Source organism: Leucopleurus acutus (genome assembly GCF_964270905.1).
Source record: "Leucopleurus acutus genome assembly, chromosome: 5".
Taxonomy (NCBI): domain Eukaryota; kingdom Metazoa; phylum Chordata; class Mammalia; order Artiodactyla; family Delphinidae; genus Leucopleurus; species Leucopleurus acutus.
In genome coordinates this window covers 122,312,546-122,331,856 of record NC_139147.1, presented here as the reverse complement: position 1 = coordinate 122,331,856, position 19,311 = coordinate 122,312,546, and the positions used below count along the sequence as shown (strand labels likewise).

The window sequence follows — 19,311 nt, the reverse complement described above, 5'->3', positions numbered from 1 at the left end:
TGTTCATAAACATATTTTATAACACACACACACACCCCATTTACATGCACCTGTGTGGGTGCAACTTCTTTATATCTAGGTGCCACTTTTTTTTTTTTTTGAAAAACTCTGGATCATGACTGAGTTTTGGCTTCCTGGATGCCGTTATCAGAAATAGTAGCCTTATCCCATATATGGCTAAAAAGAATGAGATGTATCTATAGTATGAAAGGAAAGAACTTCAAGAGGTATCGTTGAATAAGAAAGAAGCCAGTTGTTAGGGTGGTATGTATAGTTATATGTGACTTCTGTATATGTATATGGAAAAATGCACAGAAAGGTGTTTGAAAAGATAAACAACATTGGTTATGTCAGTGGTGGACAAAGGGAATTGGCCTTATAAAGGTTTACTTTTCTGGAGAGTGTATTTATGTATGAGGTATGTTATCAAAAAATGACTATTTGTATAAGTGAATTTGATACAATATTTGTCTTATTCTGTGAGAGCCTCTCTTTCTCTAACTGTTGAAGACTATCCTATCTGCAAAAATAAGGGCAACCAAATGTTAGGTTGGGTAACATTTTGAGTGCACATAGAAATAAAGTCAATTTTTCTGTCAATTTTTTGGGTAACTTTTAATTTTGATATAACTGCACACACACAAAACTGTAAGAGTAATACAGTGAATTCCCATATGCTCTGCCTGTTTTCACCAATTGTTTGTATTCAGAAAGTTGACTTTAAAAAAATTCAGTATTTTGTTTCAGAGGAATATAGTAAAAAGAATAATTTTGATCCCTTAAAATATTGTTAACATTTGTGTGAGTAGTACGGAACCTCTTCGTTTTGAATTTGGGCAGTTTTAATTTTTTATTTTATTAAATGTTTATTTATTTGGTTGTGCTGGGACTTAGCTGTGGCTCACGGGCTCCTTAATTGCGGCACGTGGCCTTCTTAGTTGTGGCATGCCAACTCTTAGTTGCTGCATGCATATGGGATCTCGTTCCCTGACCAGGGGTCGAACGCAGGCCCCCTGCATTGGGAGCTCGAAGTCTTAACCACTGTGCCACCAGGGAAGTCCCTGGACAGTTTTATTTTATAAAAAAATTTTCTTGGTAGATGGGGGAAGTGAACTAACATTTATTGAGTATTTACTCTTTTCCAGGTACTCTGTTAGGATACTTTGTAAATTATTTCATTTAATCCAATTTCATGAAGAAATTTGTTATTAATTCCTATTTTAGCAAAGAAGCAGATGGAAAGGCTCAGGGTTCAAAGGGGCAGGGGCAGGTATTCAGAAGGTCTTTAAGATGCCAAGGTCCATGTCCTTTTCTCTACCAAGTTGCCTGTGAGTTGGTATATTGGGAAGAACTGATGAGTACATTTCTGTTGTCAAGAAGTTAATAATTATCCCTAAATTGGTTATGGTCTAATGTCAATAAAATTAGAACGTTGGAATGCTATAAAAATTTATCTTTAGTACTGTTTTCGGGTTTCACAAAAAATGTTATTCTTCTGTCTGCTTGGCTGTGCTCATGTGGGTTTGTGCATGTTAACGATTCTCTTAGAAAACACACCCGTGCACACACACACACCCCATATACGTGCACCTGTGTGGGTGCTACTTCTTTATATCTAGGTGCCACTTTTTTTTTTTTTTTTTTTTGAAAAACTCTGGATCATGACTGAGTCCCATTTTGGCTTCCTGGATGCTGTTATCAGAAATAGTAGCCTTATCCCATATATGGCCTGTCCATGTAGCCCTTAGTTCTGTCACCACCTGGCTTTGGGCCTTTCATTTGCTTGCCATACTAGTCTCTCTTGGTCAGCTTAGGAGCCTTTAAGTTTCTTGTAGCTGTAGGGACCATTGGCCTATCCTAGGAGAGATTTCTGCCATATGTGCTTCAGAGTTTGGTTTGCTACTTGAGAAGGGGGCTGTAGGGAGCTTAGGGATCAGCACACATTCAAAACTGAAACCAGAAGTGGGCAAGGCAAACCACAGGAAGATCCTGCCTGCAACTTGGTGACGTCTCTCTATAACCCATGGAGGTTTCCTGGCAATACCTTGCGAAACTTGCCTTTTCATGTACAGTAGTTTCCTAACTTCTTGCTGCGGCCTAAGCTTCAGTCAGAGGTGATTAATATGATAGCGATATAGATAACTGTATGATAATTATTATGCACATGACTTGTGTAAAACAATTGGCCCCTAACTATGTTCTGTAGACTTTCACACTGAGGAGCTGCATCTTACCTAGTAGGGCATTTTTGAGGAGTTGCCATGGAATTCATGCTTTAACCTTGACTTTATGCCTTGTCAAGAGTTGTACTTTATGTTGTTCAGGTTTTATAACCACAAGACAGTTCTTTGTTCACTGAGTTTAGGCTAACCACCTAAACTATACTGGATTCCTGGAGTCCTTTGCCCACTCAAGTGCTCACTCAGTGCTATTACCTCGTTTATGTTTTACTGGTGATTGCACAGTACCTTATTTCCGTGATGGAGTAGGAGTGCAGTGTTAGTGAAACTTTATTATTCCCTGTTTCTTTAACCTCCAGGTCCCAGGTTGATATCATAGTGCCTGTTCTTCCATAGAACCAGATTTCTGCTAGGAATTATGTAATGTGTTGATTTTTTTTAAGATGACCAGTTGAGTGGGATTATAGAATCTCAGATTATATTTTTAAAGGTAATTTATCATTTATTGGGAGTAAGAAAAGTTGCTTGACAATCTAGTTATCTGATTATGTTAATTTATGCATTGGAAAACCCTACTTACTAGTAGATATTCCAGCAGTCACCATATGCCTATTGGTGTCTCATTCTCTGCCTCAATAGTATCACAAATATAAATGTATAACTTCCCAGTGGTGCTTTCGAGATGACAACTAGAGAGCGAAATAACAGCTATGTAACTTTTTTCTCTTCAGTGGTTCTTAGGTACCCCCCCCCTCCTTTTTTGTTACTGTACACCTGGGGCAATCCGACATACTCTGAAGAGGGTGAATAGGAAAACTTTTGGAAGGTCATGTGTGATTACGGCAGTTTTTCTCTTCCTTTCTCCATTGAGAACTGTAAAAAATGAACAAGAGAGAGCTCTTCTGTAAGATTTCTTTATAGGAAATATTTATTAGGTATCTAGAAATTGAATGATAAATGAAGCTGTAGCATGTTGAAAACATGATTTTCTGCTACTTTTCTAGTAATCACCTAACCTCTCTGAGCCTCAGCTTCCTTTTGTATAAATTCGTAATGGTAGTTATTCTAATCTTACAGAGTGGTTGTGGGAAGATTGGATGACTTGCTATAGTGCTTGGCACGTTGTAACGTAAACAGTAGTGATAATCGGTAAAGTAAATATTCATAGTTTTCTTGATGAACAGCTATTTAATATAAATGTATATCCAGTTCTTGTAGTGTTTATGAGATTAAACTGGCCACAGGTAGCAATATCTAAAAACATTTGAAATCAGTGTTGCCACGTGCATTTTAAAACATTTCAGGTGTTATCTCTCAGGATCTTAAATCTCTACGGAGGCCTAGAAGATTAACTAGTTAAGGCCTTGCAAACTCCAGTCTACAGAGACCAGGCATAGTGAAGTTAAAGCCAGGTGGGGATTGTTAGGATTTCAAAAGAGGCTGTCTGTCTACAGTTTCTACTCAGAACCACGTTGCCAGGTCTCTGATTATTAAAGAGAAACCAGAAATATGGATTTATTTATTATTAACTCTCCCAGTTTCTAGATGTTGGCTACATTTTTCCTAACACTATGCAAGACAGACAAAATAAATCTCTGGTTAGCTGAACCCCAAATTGTGCCCCCCCATTTGAAATAGTTCAAACCCCTCATTTTAGAGATGTGCAGCCCGAGGTATAGAAAGGTTAGGTGTTTGTGCATCTATTTCCTCTAGTGGAAATGTATTATTTCTTTAATAAAAGTCTCATTAAAAAAAGTGAGCTTCTCTGGTGTATCTCGTTGTTAAATTACAGATTATCTTTGGTCAGAACCTAATGGCTTGAGTGAAGGGAATTGTGTACAGATGCTAATTTTTAGGAATCTCTAACCAAGGAAGGGCACTACTAGTTACTATTTACTGAGTGATTACTCTGTTCTAGGCATCGTGGTAAGTGCTTGACCTCAGCTAATGGTCACAGTAGTCCTTGAAGCATTATAATTACCTCTTTTTATGCAGGAGGTTGAGACTAGGGACATGCAGATCATTAAGTACAAAACTCACGTTGAAACTCATATGTGTCTCCAAAATGAATTTGTTTAACTTGCACCAGTACTGTATATGTTTTCAGAATTCTGTGCAACTTTCATCTTACTGCAAAAATTAAAATTAAACATTATACGAAAATTTGAAAGACCTTATATGTTAACATTACATAGGATTGTCTTGGGACTCCCCTGGCGGTCCAGTGGTTAAGACTCAACACTTTCACTGCAGGGGGCACGGGTTTGAGTTCTGGTCGGGGAACTAAGATCCCACATGCCTCGCAGTGCAGCCAAAAAAAAAAAAAAAGAACACGTATAGGATTGTCTTTTTGTCTATAATTAGATGGCATAACAGCATTTTACTTTTATTCTAAGCTTGTCGACACTGAAGCTGTTATATTTTTAAGCGTATGTTTGTTTCACTCCATTTTTTTGTTGTGTATGTAAATGATAATGTTTGCATAGTTTTATATCTTGCCCCCCATCTAAAGGTCTAATCCTCTGTTTAGGTTGCTATTCCAGTTATTAGAACATCATATCCTGAGTCACTCAGGCCAAATTCTGTGAATTTTCTCTCTGTAGTACCTCTTCCATTTTTCTTTTGCTCGCATCTTCCCTTTATTCCCTTAGTTTAGGCCCGGTAACTGTTAGTAATTTTCCTGAAGCATAGTTTTGATCACACAGAAACTTTTAGTGACCCTTGTTGCTTCCTGAATAAAGTTAAAACTCCTTAGCTTGGCATTCCAGGTTCTGTTTGATGCCACCTTTCCTTTACAGTCTCATCCTTTCTTATAACCCTTTCATCTCTCTTTACGCTTTAGCCAATTTGTACTATTCACTGCCTCCTTGAAGGTGCTCCTCCTGTTTCCACCTCCCGAACTTGTTCACGTTGTGCCTGCCTTACTCCTGGAATGTTATCCCTCCATTCCCAGTTTCTGTATTTAAAAAAAAATTACTTGGAAGAAGTTACCTTGAAGATTAAGTGAAATAATATATATGAAGTCCCTAAAAAAATCTGTGTGTAATGTATTATTTATTTGATAAATGAATATAGTGAACTATTATTATGATTTAGCTTTCCTCCCACTCCAAATAATCTTTATCTTCGGATCATCTTGTCCAGGACCCTGGCCCTTTGCAGTTTCTCTTGGGAGTTAATCACGCTGGCGGGTCTGTATTGGCTTTTATTTCTGTGCTTAAGGTATCCTTTGAAATAGATTGGAGATTCTACAAGATCTCTTAGGATAGTTTCAGAAAGGAATAGCTGTCTGTTCCTCTCAACACTGCTGTGTTCAGAAAGACATTAATAGGAATGGAAAGACTAGGCTTTGGAATTTGATTTCTGTCATTTCACTGTGCCAGCTGTGTAACTGTGAATTTTTTTTTTTTAGTTTATAAAAGAGAACAGTAATGCTTATGTCACAAGGTTGTTGTACCAACCAAATGAGGTATTTGAGAAAATATTTAGCACTGTCTCGGAGCATGCAACTGCTTGATAAATATTTATCTTCTTTTCTTACTTATCCCAGTAGTGTTCCCCTCTCGGACACACAGAAACATGCATACAAACCTATAGATATATATGCATGCACACAGTCCCCCCAAAACATACACATAAACACATATGTGCATACTCACATCCATGCCCAGAAGCGTAACACTGGAATCTCTACCCAATACCCTGATATTTGGGATTCTAGTCCTAGGTAAAATTTATATGGTAGGCTCTGGACCTGTGACCTTTGCACAGAATCATTGATCTTGTACACAGAGAGTTGACTGTCTTTCTATTTCTGTTAATCTAGGTTATTGGTTTTGATTCCCAATGGTGTTTATCTTCTTGGTTTAAATTGTTTACTTTTTGCCAATGACTAAAAGCTATTTTCTATAAAATAGTTACTTGTCTCCCCTCTTTCTTCAGGTATTTATGCAGAAGTTACCTTCTAGGTGGAGCCTTCCTTGGCTCCCCTCCCTCTGCCATTTCATGTGGTGCCCATTCCTGCTTAATACTAACATACCATTTTAATTTATTTATCTTATTTATTATCTGTCCATCTGTGTTAGTTCAATGAGGACACAGTTTTCTCATTAATGTATCCCTGGCATCTGAGTAGGCACTCAGTAAATGTTTGAATGTGTGCATTTCAGGACTGGTTTGTTTGTTTTCAATATGATATCTCTGTATTAACACTATAAAAATTCTGAAATTTAGTGCTTTTGGTAACTGTATACAGGAGACATTTTCTTTTTAAAACTTTGGAGCAGTTGACATGGATAAACTTATATCAAACTTATAAAAAGAAGTTTATATGCAATTTTATAATTCGTGATGTGATATTAGAACCCCTTTTTTTGCCCATGCTAAAGTTATAAACATACACATACTTATACTTATTCAGTAGATATTTCATTAACTGTTATAAGCTAAGCATGATGCTAAGCATTGGTCCTGTCCCTTAAGTTTATATTCAGCAAAGAGACATGTAGCAGTCTCCTTTGCTGGTTCCTTCTTAACTCTACTAATGCAAAATGATGATGGAGAGCTCTGAGGCTCAGTCTTCAAATCTCTTTTCTTTTCTCCACATTTACCTTCCTTGTGATCCTGTATAGTCTTAAGGTTTGAGATATATTATGTACTTGCTAATGATTCTCAAATTTTATCTCTAGCCAGCACTTCTTTGCCCACTTGCATTTGCACTTGGATATCTAATAGGCATCTCAGACTTAACATACTCAATACAAACTCTTGATCCCTCTTTCCCAACAAGAGACTCTTTCCTCTGGAAGTGGCATCTCTGTTCGTCCAGCTGCTCTGGCTGAAACCCTTTAAGAAGCGATCCTTGACCCCTTTTCCTCTCACATCCACATGCAAACTATCAAAAATCCTGTTGGCTCTATCTTCAAAATATATGCCCAGCTGACCACTTCTTTCCATGCCAGGACTGCCCCCCTAGTCTCAGTTATCTCTAATCAAAATGATTACAATAGCCTCCTATCTAGTTTCCTGCTTCCACCCTTTTCCTTCTGCAGTGATTCTTTAGAACAAAAGTTAGATCATGCCATTCTTCTGCCCATAATCCTTCAATAGCTTCCCATCTCATTCAGAAAAGCCTAAGACTTTCCATTGGCCTGCAAGACCCTATTTAACTTGTTTCCTTCCCCAATCCTACCTCATCTCTTACTGTTTCCTCGCTCTTCCTACTTTGCTTACTGTTTTACAGCCATACTGGCCTCCTTGCTGTTCCTTCAGTGTGCCAAACTATCCTGTCTCAGGGCCTTTGCATATTTTATTGTTTCTGCTAATCATCTCTTTCCCCAGGTATCTGCGTGACTCACTCCCTCATTGACCTCCTTCAAGTATCTCCTCAAATATCTTCACAGAAAGGCCTTCCTTGATTCCCTGTATAGAATAACATTGCTCTCCTCCCTCTCTACCCTCTGGGCCTGGCACTCCCTCACTGTCTTACCTTACTTTATTTTCTTCCATGGCAATAAATATTATATACTTACTTGTTTAAGAGTTTATGATGCTTGTCCCCACTGTCTCAATTGTATAAAAGTTCCACGTGGGCAGAGACCTAGTTTTGTTCATTGTTATATTCCCAGCATTTAGAAAGGTGTCTGGCATGCCATAGGCACTTAATAAATATTTGTTGAATGAAATACAAGTGCAATCCAATACGATCCTTAGAGTAGAAGTGCATATAAGATGTAGTAGGGAAGAGAGGAAAGGGTGACATGCCTACCTAGGAGTTGAGGGAAGACTTTACAAAGATGGTCTTAAGCAGAGCTTTCAGGAGAAAAAAAATCAGGTGAGAGCATCCCATGCTATGAAGATAGTGTTGAAAATGTACAGGGGCGTGAGAGAACACAGTGTTTTCAAGGAACTAAAAGTACAGTACTGCTGGAGCATAACTTGTGGGGGTAAAGATTAAGTAGTAGATGGTGCCGGATTATGAAGGGTTTTTATGCCAGACAAAGGAATTTTAGGTTTTATCCTGCAAGGTGGGCAGTGGTAGATATGGAGGAGCCATTGAAGATTTTTGAGCAAGGAGTGATATATATGTTTACGTATTAAAAAAGTAACAGGCAACAGTGTGAAGGAAGGGGATCAAAGCTAAATACAGCATTTTGTTATATACTCTGTATATGAAGTTGCAAGATGTGTATGATGCAGAGAAACAATTACTGTCCCGTGAATGGGCAGGCGGCTATTTCATTTTATGGTTGACAAAACCAGTGATGTGTAGTGTGAAGGTGTTCTTGGCCTACTTGCAGTACATCTGTGAGGGAGAAGAAATGCCCGGTGGAGGATTGGTTCATCTCTAAAAATCCATGCTTTAGGAGAGAAGATTTTTTAAAAAAATTTGGTTAACACTTATGTTGTAAGTCATGTAGACTGAAAAGTTCTTAAAGAGTACCAGTTATGAATTCAACAAGAAATGGTGTTGTTATAGAGTAAAAGATGTCGTGCTTGAAGGCCAGCCTCCTTTCTTCATAGAGGAATGGTTGTTTCGTCAGTAATATGCCTCCTGCTCTTGATTCATTGTTGAAGGAAATAGCAACAGCTGTAAATGTAGTCAGAGCTATACTATTTGCTGTAGGGCCAATAATACATCTGCCTTTGTAGAAGTATCTACCTTTGCATATTGAAGTACCCTGGCATGCACAGAATTTTAAAAATCAAGAATAAGCTAAAAACATTTTCTACTTTCATTCAAATGCAAGTAAAAACTATTTCCATTATTTCAGCTGTCTTGCTCAAGTGTCATATCTTAGCAATATATTGAATGTCTTGAACACATTTTAATCTTTTTACTTTAGAGTCAAAATAGGATGTGTAAATTTAAGGATAAGATGGAGGTACTCAAATGGTGCACATGGTTTGGATGTTGAGAATTTGGCACTCCCAAATTCATGGAAACATGATATTGTATTATTGAGCATGTTTTCAAAACCACATCCAAATGCTGCAGTAGGAAATGAAGAAATGTTTTCCAAAGGCAGATACAACCATGCAGAGTTAGGATCCATTTGTTTCCATTTCCCAAGTTGAAGCATTCACCTTTTGAGTGTGCTCTGCTATTCAACTCATTGTCTAATGGAACAGTAAAAGTGGTTGTCAGTGAGATACTGCTTTATAATTTCTGAGTCCATGTTTGATCCAGATAGCCAGATCTAGTTGAAAGACTTACCAAACTCTGATGACGATGACCAGTAATGTGAGATGGGACTTTCAAATTTGTTAGAAAAGGTAGAAAGGATAAGAAAAGAAGCTAGTCAGGATTAGGTTACAGAATCAACTCTAGCTAGTGTAAGCAGAAAGAGATTTAATAAAAGATTTTTTTTGTAAATAAAAGATTTTAAGTGGCTTACAGAATTGTTAGAAAGACTGAAGAAATAGACTCTAGTCCAACTTTCAAGAATGACGTTCAAAAGCCACATTGCATCTGGGCCACAAAGCGATTTACTACCTCTTTTTGGATCAGAAAGGTGCCTGCAAAATTAGGAAGTTGTACCTTTTAGCTGTAGAACCTTGCCACCTCTACCATGATCAGGAATCTTCCACTATTAGGAAACAGCCAACGACAAGCAACCATCTTCATTGGTAAACTGTTGTCACTGCTGCTAGCTCTAGAAGTAGGTTTTATTATTACTTTCTGGACACACCGTGCAGCTTGTGGGATCTTAGTTCCCCGACAGGGATCAAACCTGTGCCCCCTGCACTGCAAGCATGGAGTCCTAACCACTGGACTGCCAGGGAATTCCCCTGCTGCTGCTGGCCCTACAGCTAAGCCACACTGGCCACAACCTGTGTGACAGAATGGATGCCTTGTACCCTTCTTCTTGATATCTATGAAACCTGTGACTGGATACAAGGACTGCAGCCAGTGCTACTGCGGGAAACTTGGACATCTCCATGACAGTACTTGCTAGTAGAAGCAACATAAATGCAACCTCCCTTCTCTTTTGTCCTCCAAATTTCCAGCGAGTGCATCTAATTAACGGAATTTAAATCACATCCACAACCCTAACTACAAAATAGGCTGGGAAATGTAGTTTTTAGCTTTCTAGTCTCTGCAGTACAGGAAATCATACGCCAAAGGACATTGTAACAGATGGTGAACACTGACCCACCATATCTGCCACAGATATAGACCCTGATTCTCCTGAAGGCTAGCCATCATCAAATGCGCTATAAATTGAGAAAGATGGCACATAATACCATCAAATAATGTTGAGAGGCTTACAAGTATTTGTATTTTAGTATATTTTATAATGACATATTAAAAAAAAAATGCCTGAAATTGGTTCTCCACCTATATGATGAATTTAGTGGTCTGTGGATGCCCAGAGTTACGTGACATTTAAAGTGTAGGTAGTGGATGAAAAGCCTGAAAGAGGGAGTTCAAAAAAAAAAATTAGAATGGGTTACCTAAGCTGAGGAAAGGTCAGTGTTATCAAACACTGAAGTGTGATTAAATAAGGTGGGACCAGAAGAACAGTCACTTGATTTGGTAGCACTTAATATTATTAGTGTTCTTGAAAGTTCTAGTAAAGAAATAGGGTCAGAAGCCAAATTGTAGGTTTAGGCTGTGAGTAGGAGGGGAGGGATTGAAGCAGAGATTATAAAATAAGTTATCTGGAAGCTTGCCTTTAAGGAGCAGTAGTTTATTGTTTGTTTGGTTTTTGTCCAATGCATTTGCTTATTTATATACAATAATCAACTAGAACTAGTGAGGCCCTATGAAAATATCACCCACAGGACAGGTATAATCTTCTAAAGTTCCTCACTTCTTTGTGTAGCTTAATATAAAGTGTGTGCTATTAAATTAATCTTTCTGCTTAGAGATATATTGAGTACGTTATTTTTGTTAATTCTCTAACCATTAGTTACTTTTGATTTTTTAGAATAAAGTGACAGTTAATTATTTTGATTTATGTTTTTTATAAAGTGCCAGTTAATTACCACTGTATTTTGGAGTCACAGTTTAAAGTGTTGATAGCTGACTTAATCAACATATATTAGCATGATTGATTGGTGATCTGGCATTGATTAGATGAATTTACTTTTCAGTGTAGTTTATTTTGAACATCAGTGACAGATATTCAAAGATTATGACAACTGCTTTTCTAGGAAGTGATGTTGAGTCCATTTTATATATTACGTAGAACTTGAATTTTAATTATTCTGAGTAAATATCTGATAATGTCAAGTTCATTGGATTCTGTAGACAAAATAACCCCCACTGTCTCCCTCTTAGAAAGGTGGGCGCTGGAATATGTGTACATTTATATAGTGTAGTTTTCTCAGATTGCACTGGTGTGAATGGAACAGCAACATGTTCAAGGGCAGTGATTTAGTATTTAAGATTCCCTCATTAGATATGGAGCATGTTTATTATGATTTAATTCCAAATTTGTTTATATTCCAGGCCCTATATGGTGACCTAGGTGGATTTTTAGTTAAAAAAAAAACAACAACCCAAACCCTCTGGATTAGACAGAGGGGAGATGGCAAAGAAGGAGAGACTTAAAGGAGAAGGTTGAAAGTAATGAAAACAGAATTGCTGGGCAGTGTCCTGGAGTGAGAGGGAGGGAATGGGGTAGAGAGAGCACAGGTAGATGGATGAGCTATAGATAATAGGTAGGGACATTGTAGTCTTTTAGGAAGAGAAGATGGATGGATACAAATTCAAATATATATTATTTTTCCTGTTAGGAAATGTGAATTTGTAAAGGCCAACGCATATTAGGCAAGTTGGGGGTCATTTAAAAGATGAGATTCCTTTATTTTGACTTGAGATACTTATTCTATGACGTGGTAACTTGATTTCTTTCCCCTAATCTCTCAGTGGCAAACTTAATAACAGTGAGTATCTAACTGGTGCCTTTCCATTGATTTTTCTAATTTTATTTTATTCTACTTTTAGTTTTCGAGAATTCTGTTTTATTTGGTGGACTTACTCAGGACTTAAGCCTGAGAGACAGCCTCTCAGATAGCTCTGAGGGACGGTTCCCTGATTTTTATAATTTTAATTTAAAAAAGTCATTTATTGAGTTTTTCATAGGTGCTTCTTAAGTTTCTGCTAGACTTCTTTAAAAGATATTGGTTTAAATGGCCTTTAGTTTTATTTATTATTTTTTAAATATTTATTTATTTATTTATTTATTTGGCTGTGCCGAGTCTTAGTTGTGGCATGTGGGTTCTCTAGTTGCAGCATGCAGGATCTTTAGTTGCAACGTGCGGGATCTAACCCGGGCCCCCTGCATTGGGAGCACGGAGTCTTAACCACTGGGCCACCAGGGAAGTCCCTGGCCTTTAGTTTTAAAGTTGGTAAGCAGAAAGAGACTTGAGTTTATCTAGCCCAGGCTTTCGTTAGGAAAACTGTTCTTCAGAGATTTGTCTGCAGTCATTTGTCTACTTAGTAGCAGAGGTAATACAGGAACATGGGTTTCCTGATTCTCATGGAAATGCTCTTTCCCTTATGCCAACTACATTGCTTTCCTAATTTAGTACACTGGTGTCTGATTTCAGCACCCACAGTTTTGTGTGTCCTTTTTGCCAATGAGCATGTCACAAGAACTTCGAAACTAGACTTACTTGATTCTTTAATATTCATTCAGCAAATATTTCTCAGTATTTAACAGTCACTATTTTAGATCTTGGGGCTCAGTAAGTTCTCGTGCATTGAAGGAGGGAACCAAGAACTCCCAAAGAATGAGAGAACCAGAAATAAACATTTAGGTAAAAATTAAGAGTTCCAGATAGTTGTAAAGGCTCTGAAGAAAACAGAGACATGGAATATGGTAGCAGGATTATTTACTTTAGATAAATAGTCAGGAAAGGTTTCTGAGGAAGTGACATTTGAGCTGAGACTTGAATGATAGGAAAAGGCAGCCATATGAAGATGTAGGGTTAGAGCATTTCAGGCAGATGCCCTAAGCTTGAACAAGCTTGACATGGTTGATGAATGGAAAGAAGGTGAACACTGCGGAGAGTGGGAGAAGAGGTCAGAGAGGAGAGGACAGTTCAGTAGGGCTGTGTGGACCATGAAAATGGGCATTTAAAAATGGAATTGTATTCTAAGTGAAATGGAATGGCATTGGAGTAGGGGGGTAATTGACTTGAAAAGTATGTTTAAAAGATCATACTCCTTGATGGAGAGTGGATTGTAGGGTGGTACTAATGAAGGCAAGGAGAAGTGGTTGCATTTGGGATTTATTTTGGAGTTCTGGATTTACTGATGGACTGGACGTGGGGATGGGAGGTTTGGGGAGCATGGTGAGAAAACGAGAGGAAGATCGTGGTAGACTGGGGGGAGAGTGGGTTTTAGGGGAGGAAATCAGATGGTTTTTCTGGGACTTGTTAAATTTGAGAAGCCTACTGGATATCCAGGGAGGCAGTTGAGTATTCATATCTAATGTTGAGGAGGAGAAATCAGGCCTGGAAACACATATCTGGGAGGCATCAGCATGAACACCGTATACTGAAGGAATTTGCATGGGGAAAGAAGAGCAGGTGGTCCAGAAATGAGCCCTGAAGCATTGCAACATTTAGAGACGTGAGGAGGGAAAGAAGTCAGCAGAGGTCCATGAGGCAGGAGGAAAGCCAAAACTACTGTGTTGTGGAAGCCAAGAAAAGAGTGAGTTTTAAGGAGGGATGTTAGCATTCACTTATATTAAATAAATAGTGCTGTCAGATCAGGTATGATGAGGACAGAGAAATGCCATCGGGTTTGGCAATATGGAAGGCATTGGTGACCCTAGATAGAGCAGTTTCACTGTTGTCATGGGGTTAAAAGCTGATTGGAGAGGATCAAAGAATGATTGGAAGGTGAGGAATTAGAGACAATGGCTAGAGATGATTGTTTTTGAGAAGTTTTGCTGTGAAAGAGAGTCTAGAAATGAAATGATATCATGAGGGAAGAGACGGAGTCAAGGGAGTTTTTTTTTTTTTTCTTTTTGTGCTTTTTTAAAAATTGGGAAATATCAAAGTTTGTTTATGAGTTGACAGGAATGATCCAGTAGAGGGGAAAATTAATGATACAGGAAAGGGGGATTAATTGTGGAGATGTCTTTAGGGTGGTGCTGGTGGGATGGGATGAGGACATAAGTGGGGACATTGCGCTTTTCTAGGATCAGGGATACGGTGGTATAACATGACCTCACATGCCCCTTTACACACAGCTCCTCCCTTCTGTCTCACCACATTTCTTTAGACCAAGTTGATTATCTTTCTTAATTACTAATTTTTTCTTCTGTGCTATATCTTATATGTTCTTTTGGGTTTAATGTGTCCCATATAAGACTTAGCATGAGGCAGCTGGTGATATTTAACACCAGTTTTAATTTTTGTGCCAACAGGTGAAGCGAAAAATTTATTGCCATATCTTGGACCCAACAAAATGAGAGATTGTTTCTGCACCATAAATTTGGACCAGGAAGAAGTTTATCGTACCCAAGTTGTTGAAAAATCTTTAAGGTTTGTAAAAAATTGGTAAATTATCATTCATATGATATATATTGAATAAAAATTTTTACACATTTTCCTGACTGTAATCATCAAGAAGACTTCCTTCATCTGAAACTTTTATTTTCCTTATAGATTCTGAGTTCATTTTTAGAGTTACAGAATCTCAGAGTTTGAAGGAACCTTAATGTTCATTGAGCTGGACTAAATGCCGTACGCTTAGTTCCTCCCGACAATTATTTTTGACAAGTAGTCATATGGCATTTGCTTAATAATGTTCCAGTGACCAAGGAGTTCACTGCCTCCTAAAAGCAGCCCGTTAGGTCTTAGAACTATTCTGACTCTTGAAAAGCTCTTACATTTAATGATTAATGTCTGTCAAAAGGAGAACCTACCATATGCCAAGAACTTGCTGGGTGCTATTTATTCATACATCCACAAGAACAAGATAGCCACAGTGCTTGCTTTCATGTGGCTTTTCATTGCCTCAAAATACATCTTCCTCTTAATTGTTCCTAATTGTGTCCCTTGGATTTCTGGAGAACAAGTTTAATCCATCATTCACGTGGCACTCTTTCAAGTTTTTGAAAACAACTACCAATATACCTCAGTTTTTTCTCTAGGCTAAATTTTGCCCACTCATTTGAACTTTTCTCAAAGTACATCATTATTTTATTTCTCTTGAGAATAAATTACCCCTTAACGTTTATAAAAGTCACTTAAGTAAGTAGGGCATTGTAAGGGAATGAACTCTTACGTAGATTTGTCATTTTTTGGAAGTGTAATAGCACTGCGAGAGTATCATAGTAAATTATAATTCATAAAATTGAGATGTGCCACCTCTTCCCTGTAATAGTGTTTGTGGATATAATTCTAGTGCAGAGCTGTACTGGAAGGATGCAGTCTTGTTCAGAGACAAGACTTAAAATAAGGGAATGAAGAGTTGTTGGAATGAACGTATGGTAGATGAAATATTTAGTAATCCAAGGAGATTTGAAGTAGTATACTTCACATCTTTAAATCGTAAATCACCTATCCCTGTTGTATTAGAATTTGTTTTTATTTATATAAATGATGAAACTGAGTCACCAAAAGCCTGAATAATTTGTGCATGTAATAAAGGAAGTTAGAAGCAAAACTGGGATAGGGACCTGAAACTATTTAAATCTCAATTTGTTATTTAATGTATGTTGATTCCGTATCAAACAAAAATCAGTTATATACAAAACTAGTAATTTTCAATAAATTGAATATTTGTGGTAGTTTCTAGTATGTAATATAGCTTTGTAAATGAATAACTAAAATAAGCTTACTATTTTTCCAGAACTCTTGCCTGCCTTTCCAGATATTTGTGTGGGGGAAATGATAAAACCAAGTATTTTTATCCATCTTAAATTATTATGCTAGATGCATAGCAACTTGGAAGATATTTTAAGGCTAGCAGTGGTTACCTTAGGTCATTTCAGGATAATTAGACTACATGTTTCTTGGATTCTAGGTGCCTCCTAGCGTTCTTCCTTGTGGAATAGGGTGAAAGAATTTGTAGTCTAAGCCCTTGCTCACCTTGCTTTCATTTCAGTGTTTTCTACCCTAGTGAATGTTGTGATAAGCTGTTAAGTCAAAAGTCAGTAGATATCATTTAGATCTTTTATGGGTTCTGAATATTATAGTTTTTATAGGTAGTCTGGATATAGAATTTTTCATGGCAGGTAAGTAGGAGTCACATATGGAATCCATAGCTCCTAAATCTCTACCTCAAATCCTTTTCAGAAGTAGGTGGTCTATAAACAAATTGAGTAGCGACACTTCTTGTACCTAGTGCTTCTCTTCCCCACACCGGGAATTTCCTTAGGAGTGATATGCAGGATTATAGGTTAGTGATAACAGTAGAGTATTGCTTTATAAAAACTATATGTCTAGTTATTGCTTCTAACCAACGTTGTTGAAAACTTTTTTTTCAAATGGATTGATTAATTAATTAATTTATAAAATAAAGATGTGGGCGCCCAGATGTGGGGATTAGATTGTTGAGATTGTGATGATACAGTGATACAGATGACTTAGTGAATAATTCTCATCTTGTTCTTATTTGGCTTTAGAATGTGTTTTAAAAATAATATTTGAGTGCGGATGTGTAATATATAAAGGAAATTCTCAATTGTATATAAAATGATGCAAAGGAGAAAAATACCTAAACCTGTCTTTACCTAATAGTTGTTTTTGTGTTGATTGCTATATTGAGACTAATTAGAAAGACTATTTTGACAGACCACCTTTTAAGTTTATTTTGGTTACGTTTGAAGTGAAAAATATATTGACAAAAGTTGACCGGGTATTATAACAACTAAAAAGCTAAGTCAACTGTCTTCTGGACAGGGTCAGAAATGACTTCTTTAAGAGTCATTTACTTTGCATTTTAGCTTCTCTTTAAGTTGTGACATCCTGAAGAGATGGCATTTTATGGTGACATTTTTAAAGTACCTTTTGTTCTTTAAACATTCTCAGGAAAGAGGTACTCTTGACAAAAGATGTTAACTAGAATTTCAGAAATTCATGTCTTCATAGGAGAATTTAAATATCAAAAGAGCATTCTTAAAATGAACTTAGAAAAATAAGCTGTTTCGTAGGAGAAACTCTTAGCAACTTGGGGGTAGACAAAGATTTCTTTACTTAGGGTGCCAAAAGCACCAATCATAAAAGAGGAAAACTGATAAACTGGATTTTATCAAAATCAGAGCCTTCTGCTCTTTGACACTGTCAAGAAAATGAAATGGCAAGCCACACCTAGGAGAAAATATTCTGACAAAGGACTTGCATCCAGAATTTATTAAAGCAAACAAACAAACAGACCAAAAACCCAGTAAGAAGACAGACAAACCTTTTAAAATATGTGGAGGAAACTCAAACAAATCTTTCCTAAAATAAGATATACAAATGGGCAACAAGCACAGGAGAAGATATTCAGCATCGTTAGTCATCAGGGAAATGCAGTTTAAAACCACTTCTGTCACTACACATTCTTGAACATAATGTGTCACGATAGATATCAGATCACTGGTTCCCGTGACAGTATGGAGTGAGTCATTGCACAGGCGAACTTTGTTCTTTATCTTGATTGGGGTAGAGATTACACGGGTATATACATTTATCATGTCACATTCACTAGAATAGCTATTTTTTTTCAAAACAACTTTTTATTGAAGTATAGTTGATTTATAATGTTGTAGAGTAGCTAATTTTAAAAAGGCTTTCAGTAGCAAAAGTTAACAATGACGTGGAGCCGCTGGAGCTCTTATCCCTCGCTCGTAGGCGTGCAAGATAGCACAGCCGCACTGGAGACAGTTTGACAGCTTCTCATAAATTAAAAGTTCACCTACCTTTTAACTCAGCAATTCTATTTTTAGTTACCTGTCCAAAAGAACTGAACACATAAAAGAGCTTTGTATAAAAATATTCATAGCTGCCTTATTTTTAATAGCCCAAACTGGAAACAACTCAAATGCCATCACTAGGAGCATGGATTGTGGAATATTCATAAATGGAATATTACCCAGCACTTAAAACAAATGAACTAGTGATATACACAGCAAGATGGAACAGATATCATAGACGTTAAGCTGAGTGAAAGAAGCTGGACACAAGTGTACATACTATTTGATTCCATTTATATGAAATCCTACACCAGATCTTTAGTGCTAGAAATCAGATCACTGGTTGCCTGTGACAGGTATGATGGAGTAACTGCAGAGAAGCAAGAGGGAACTTTGTGAGGAGTTGCAATGTTACTATATCTTGATTGGGATGGGCACTCTACAGGTTTATAAATTAATCAAAAGTCATTAACCTCTGTACTTTAAATTAGATTTTATTTTATGTAGTTTATACCTCAGTAAAGTTGATTAAAAATAACCTATTTTAATTTTTTAAAGTATGTTTTAAAATAACATTTTACGTAGCATTATTCATTTTAGGTGTTATGTATTATTGTGATTTACATATTTTTGAGATGATGATGGTGTGAATGACACTGTCCTCAGCTCTCATTTGTGTCCACTTCAGGTGAGCATGACCCCAGGCAGTTACTGGATCTTCTGTCCACAGGACTCCAGAAAATCTGTTTGTTCAGAGCCCAGCCTGGCAATCGAGGTCCTTTCAGAGTTCAGCTTGGTTTGTACAGGGTTTAGCTGAAACTTAGCATAGAGAATTATTTTGGAACTCTTGAAGCTTTTCTTTATGGTGTTTAATCTGTAATTTTAATTTATTTTATTGAAAATATTATAGGAGGACACTGTTGAATTTAAATTTAATGAGCTTTCCCCCTTTTCTCTTTAGCCCGTTTTTCAGTGAAGAATTTTACTTTGAGATTCCAAGAACTTTCCAGTATTTGTCTTTCTATGTTTATGATAAGAATGTTTTACAAAGAGACCTTCGTATAGGTATGTACTATTCATAATTGTCTTTTAATCACAACATTCGTGTTTATATTCGTTCTTTCTCTAAGTATAAAGTGTTGAAAACAACAGAATAATATATTCTCAACTTTCTAATCCTTTCCTGTAGACTTCATGTTCATTTGTGGATCTGATTTTTAATTTGAATGCTCAGCTTGGGTGACATTTCCTCAGGGAAGTGACAT

The 19,311-nt window shown here is 37.1% G+C and overlaps 1 protein-coding gene across 3 annotated transcripts in view; it reads left to right on the top strand.

The window, feature by feature from the left end:
• Nucleotides 1–19,311, top strand: part of RASA2 (RAS p21 protein activator 2) — a 117,244-nt gene that overhangs the window by 8,975 nt on the left and 88,958 nt on the right. For all 3 annotated transcript variants that reach the window (XM_082840244.1, XM_082840243.1, XM_082840245.1), the window contains exons 2-3: nt 14,570–14,687; nt 19,008–19,111. In XM_082840244.1, coding sequence (XP_082696370.1) covers nt 14,570–14,687; nt 19,008–19,111 — 222 coding nt within the window. The remainder of the gene's footprint in view (nt 1–14,569; nt 14,688–19,007; nt 19,112–19,311) is intronic.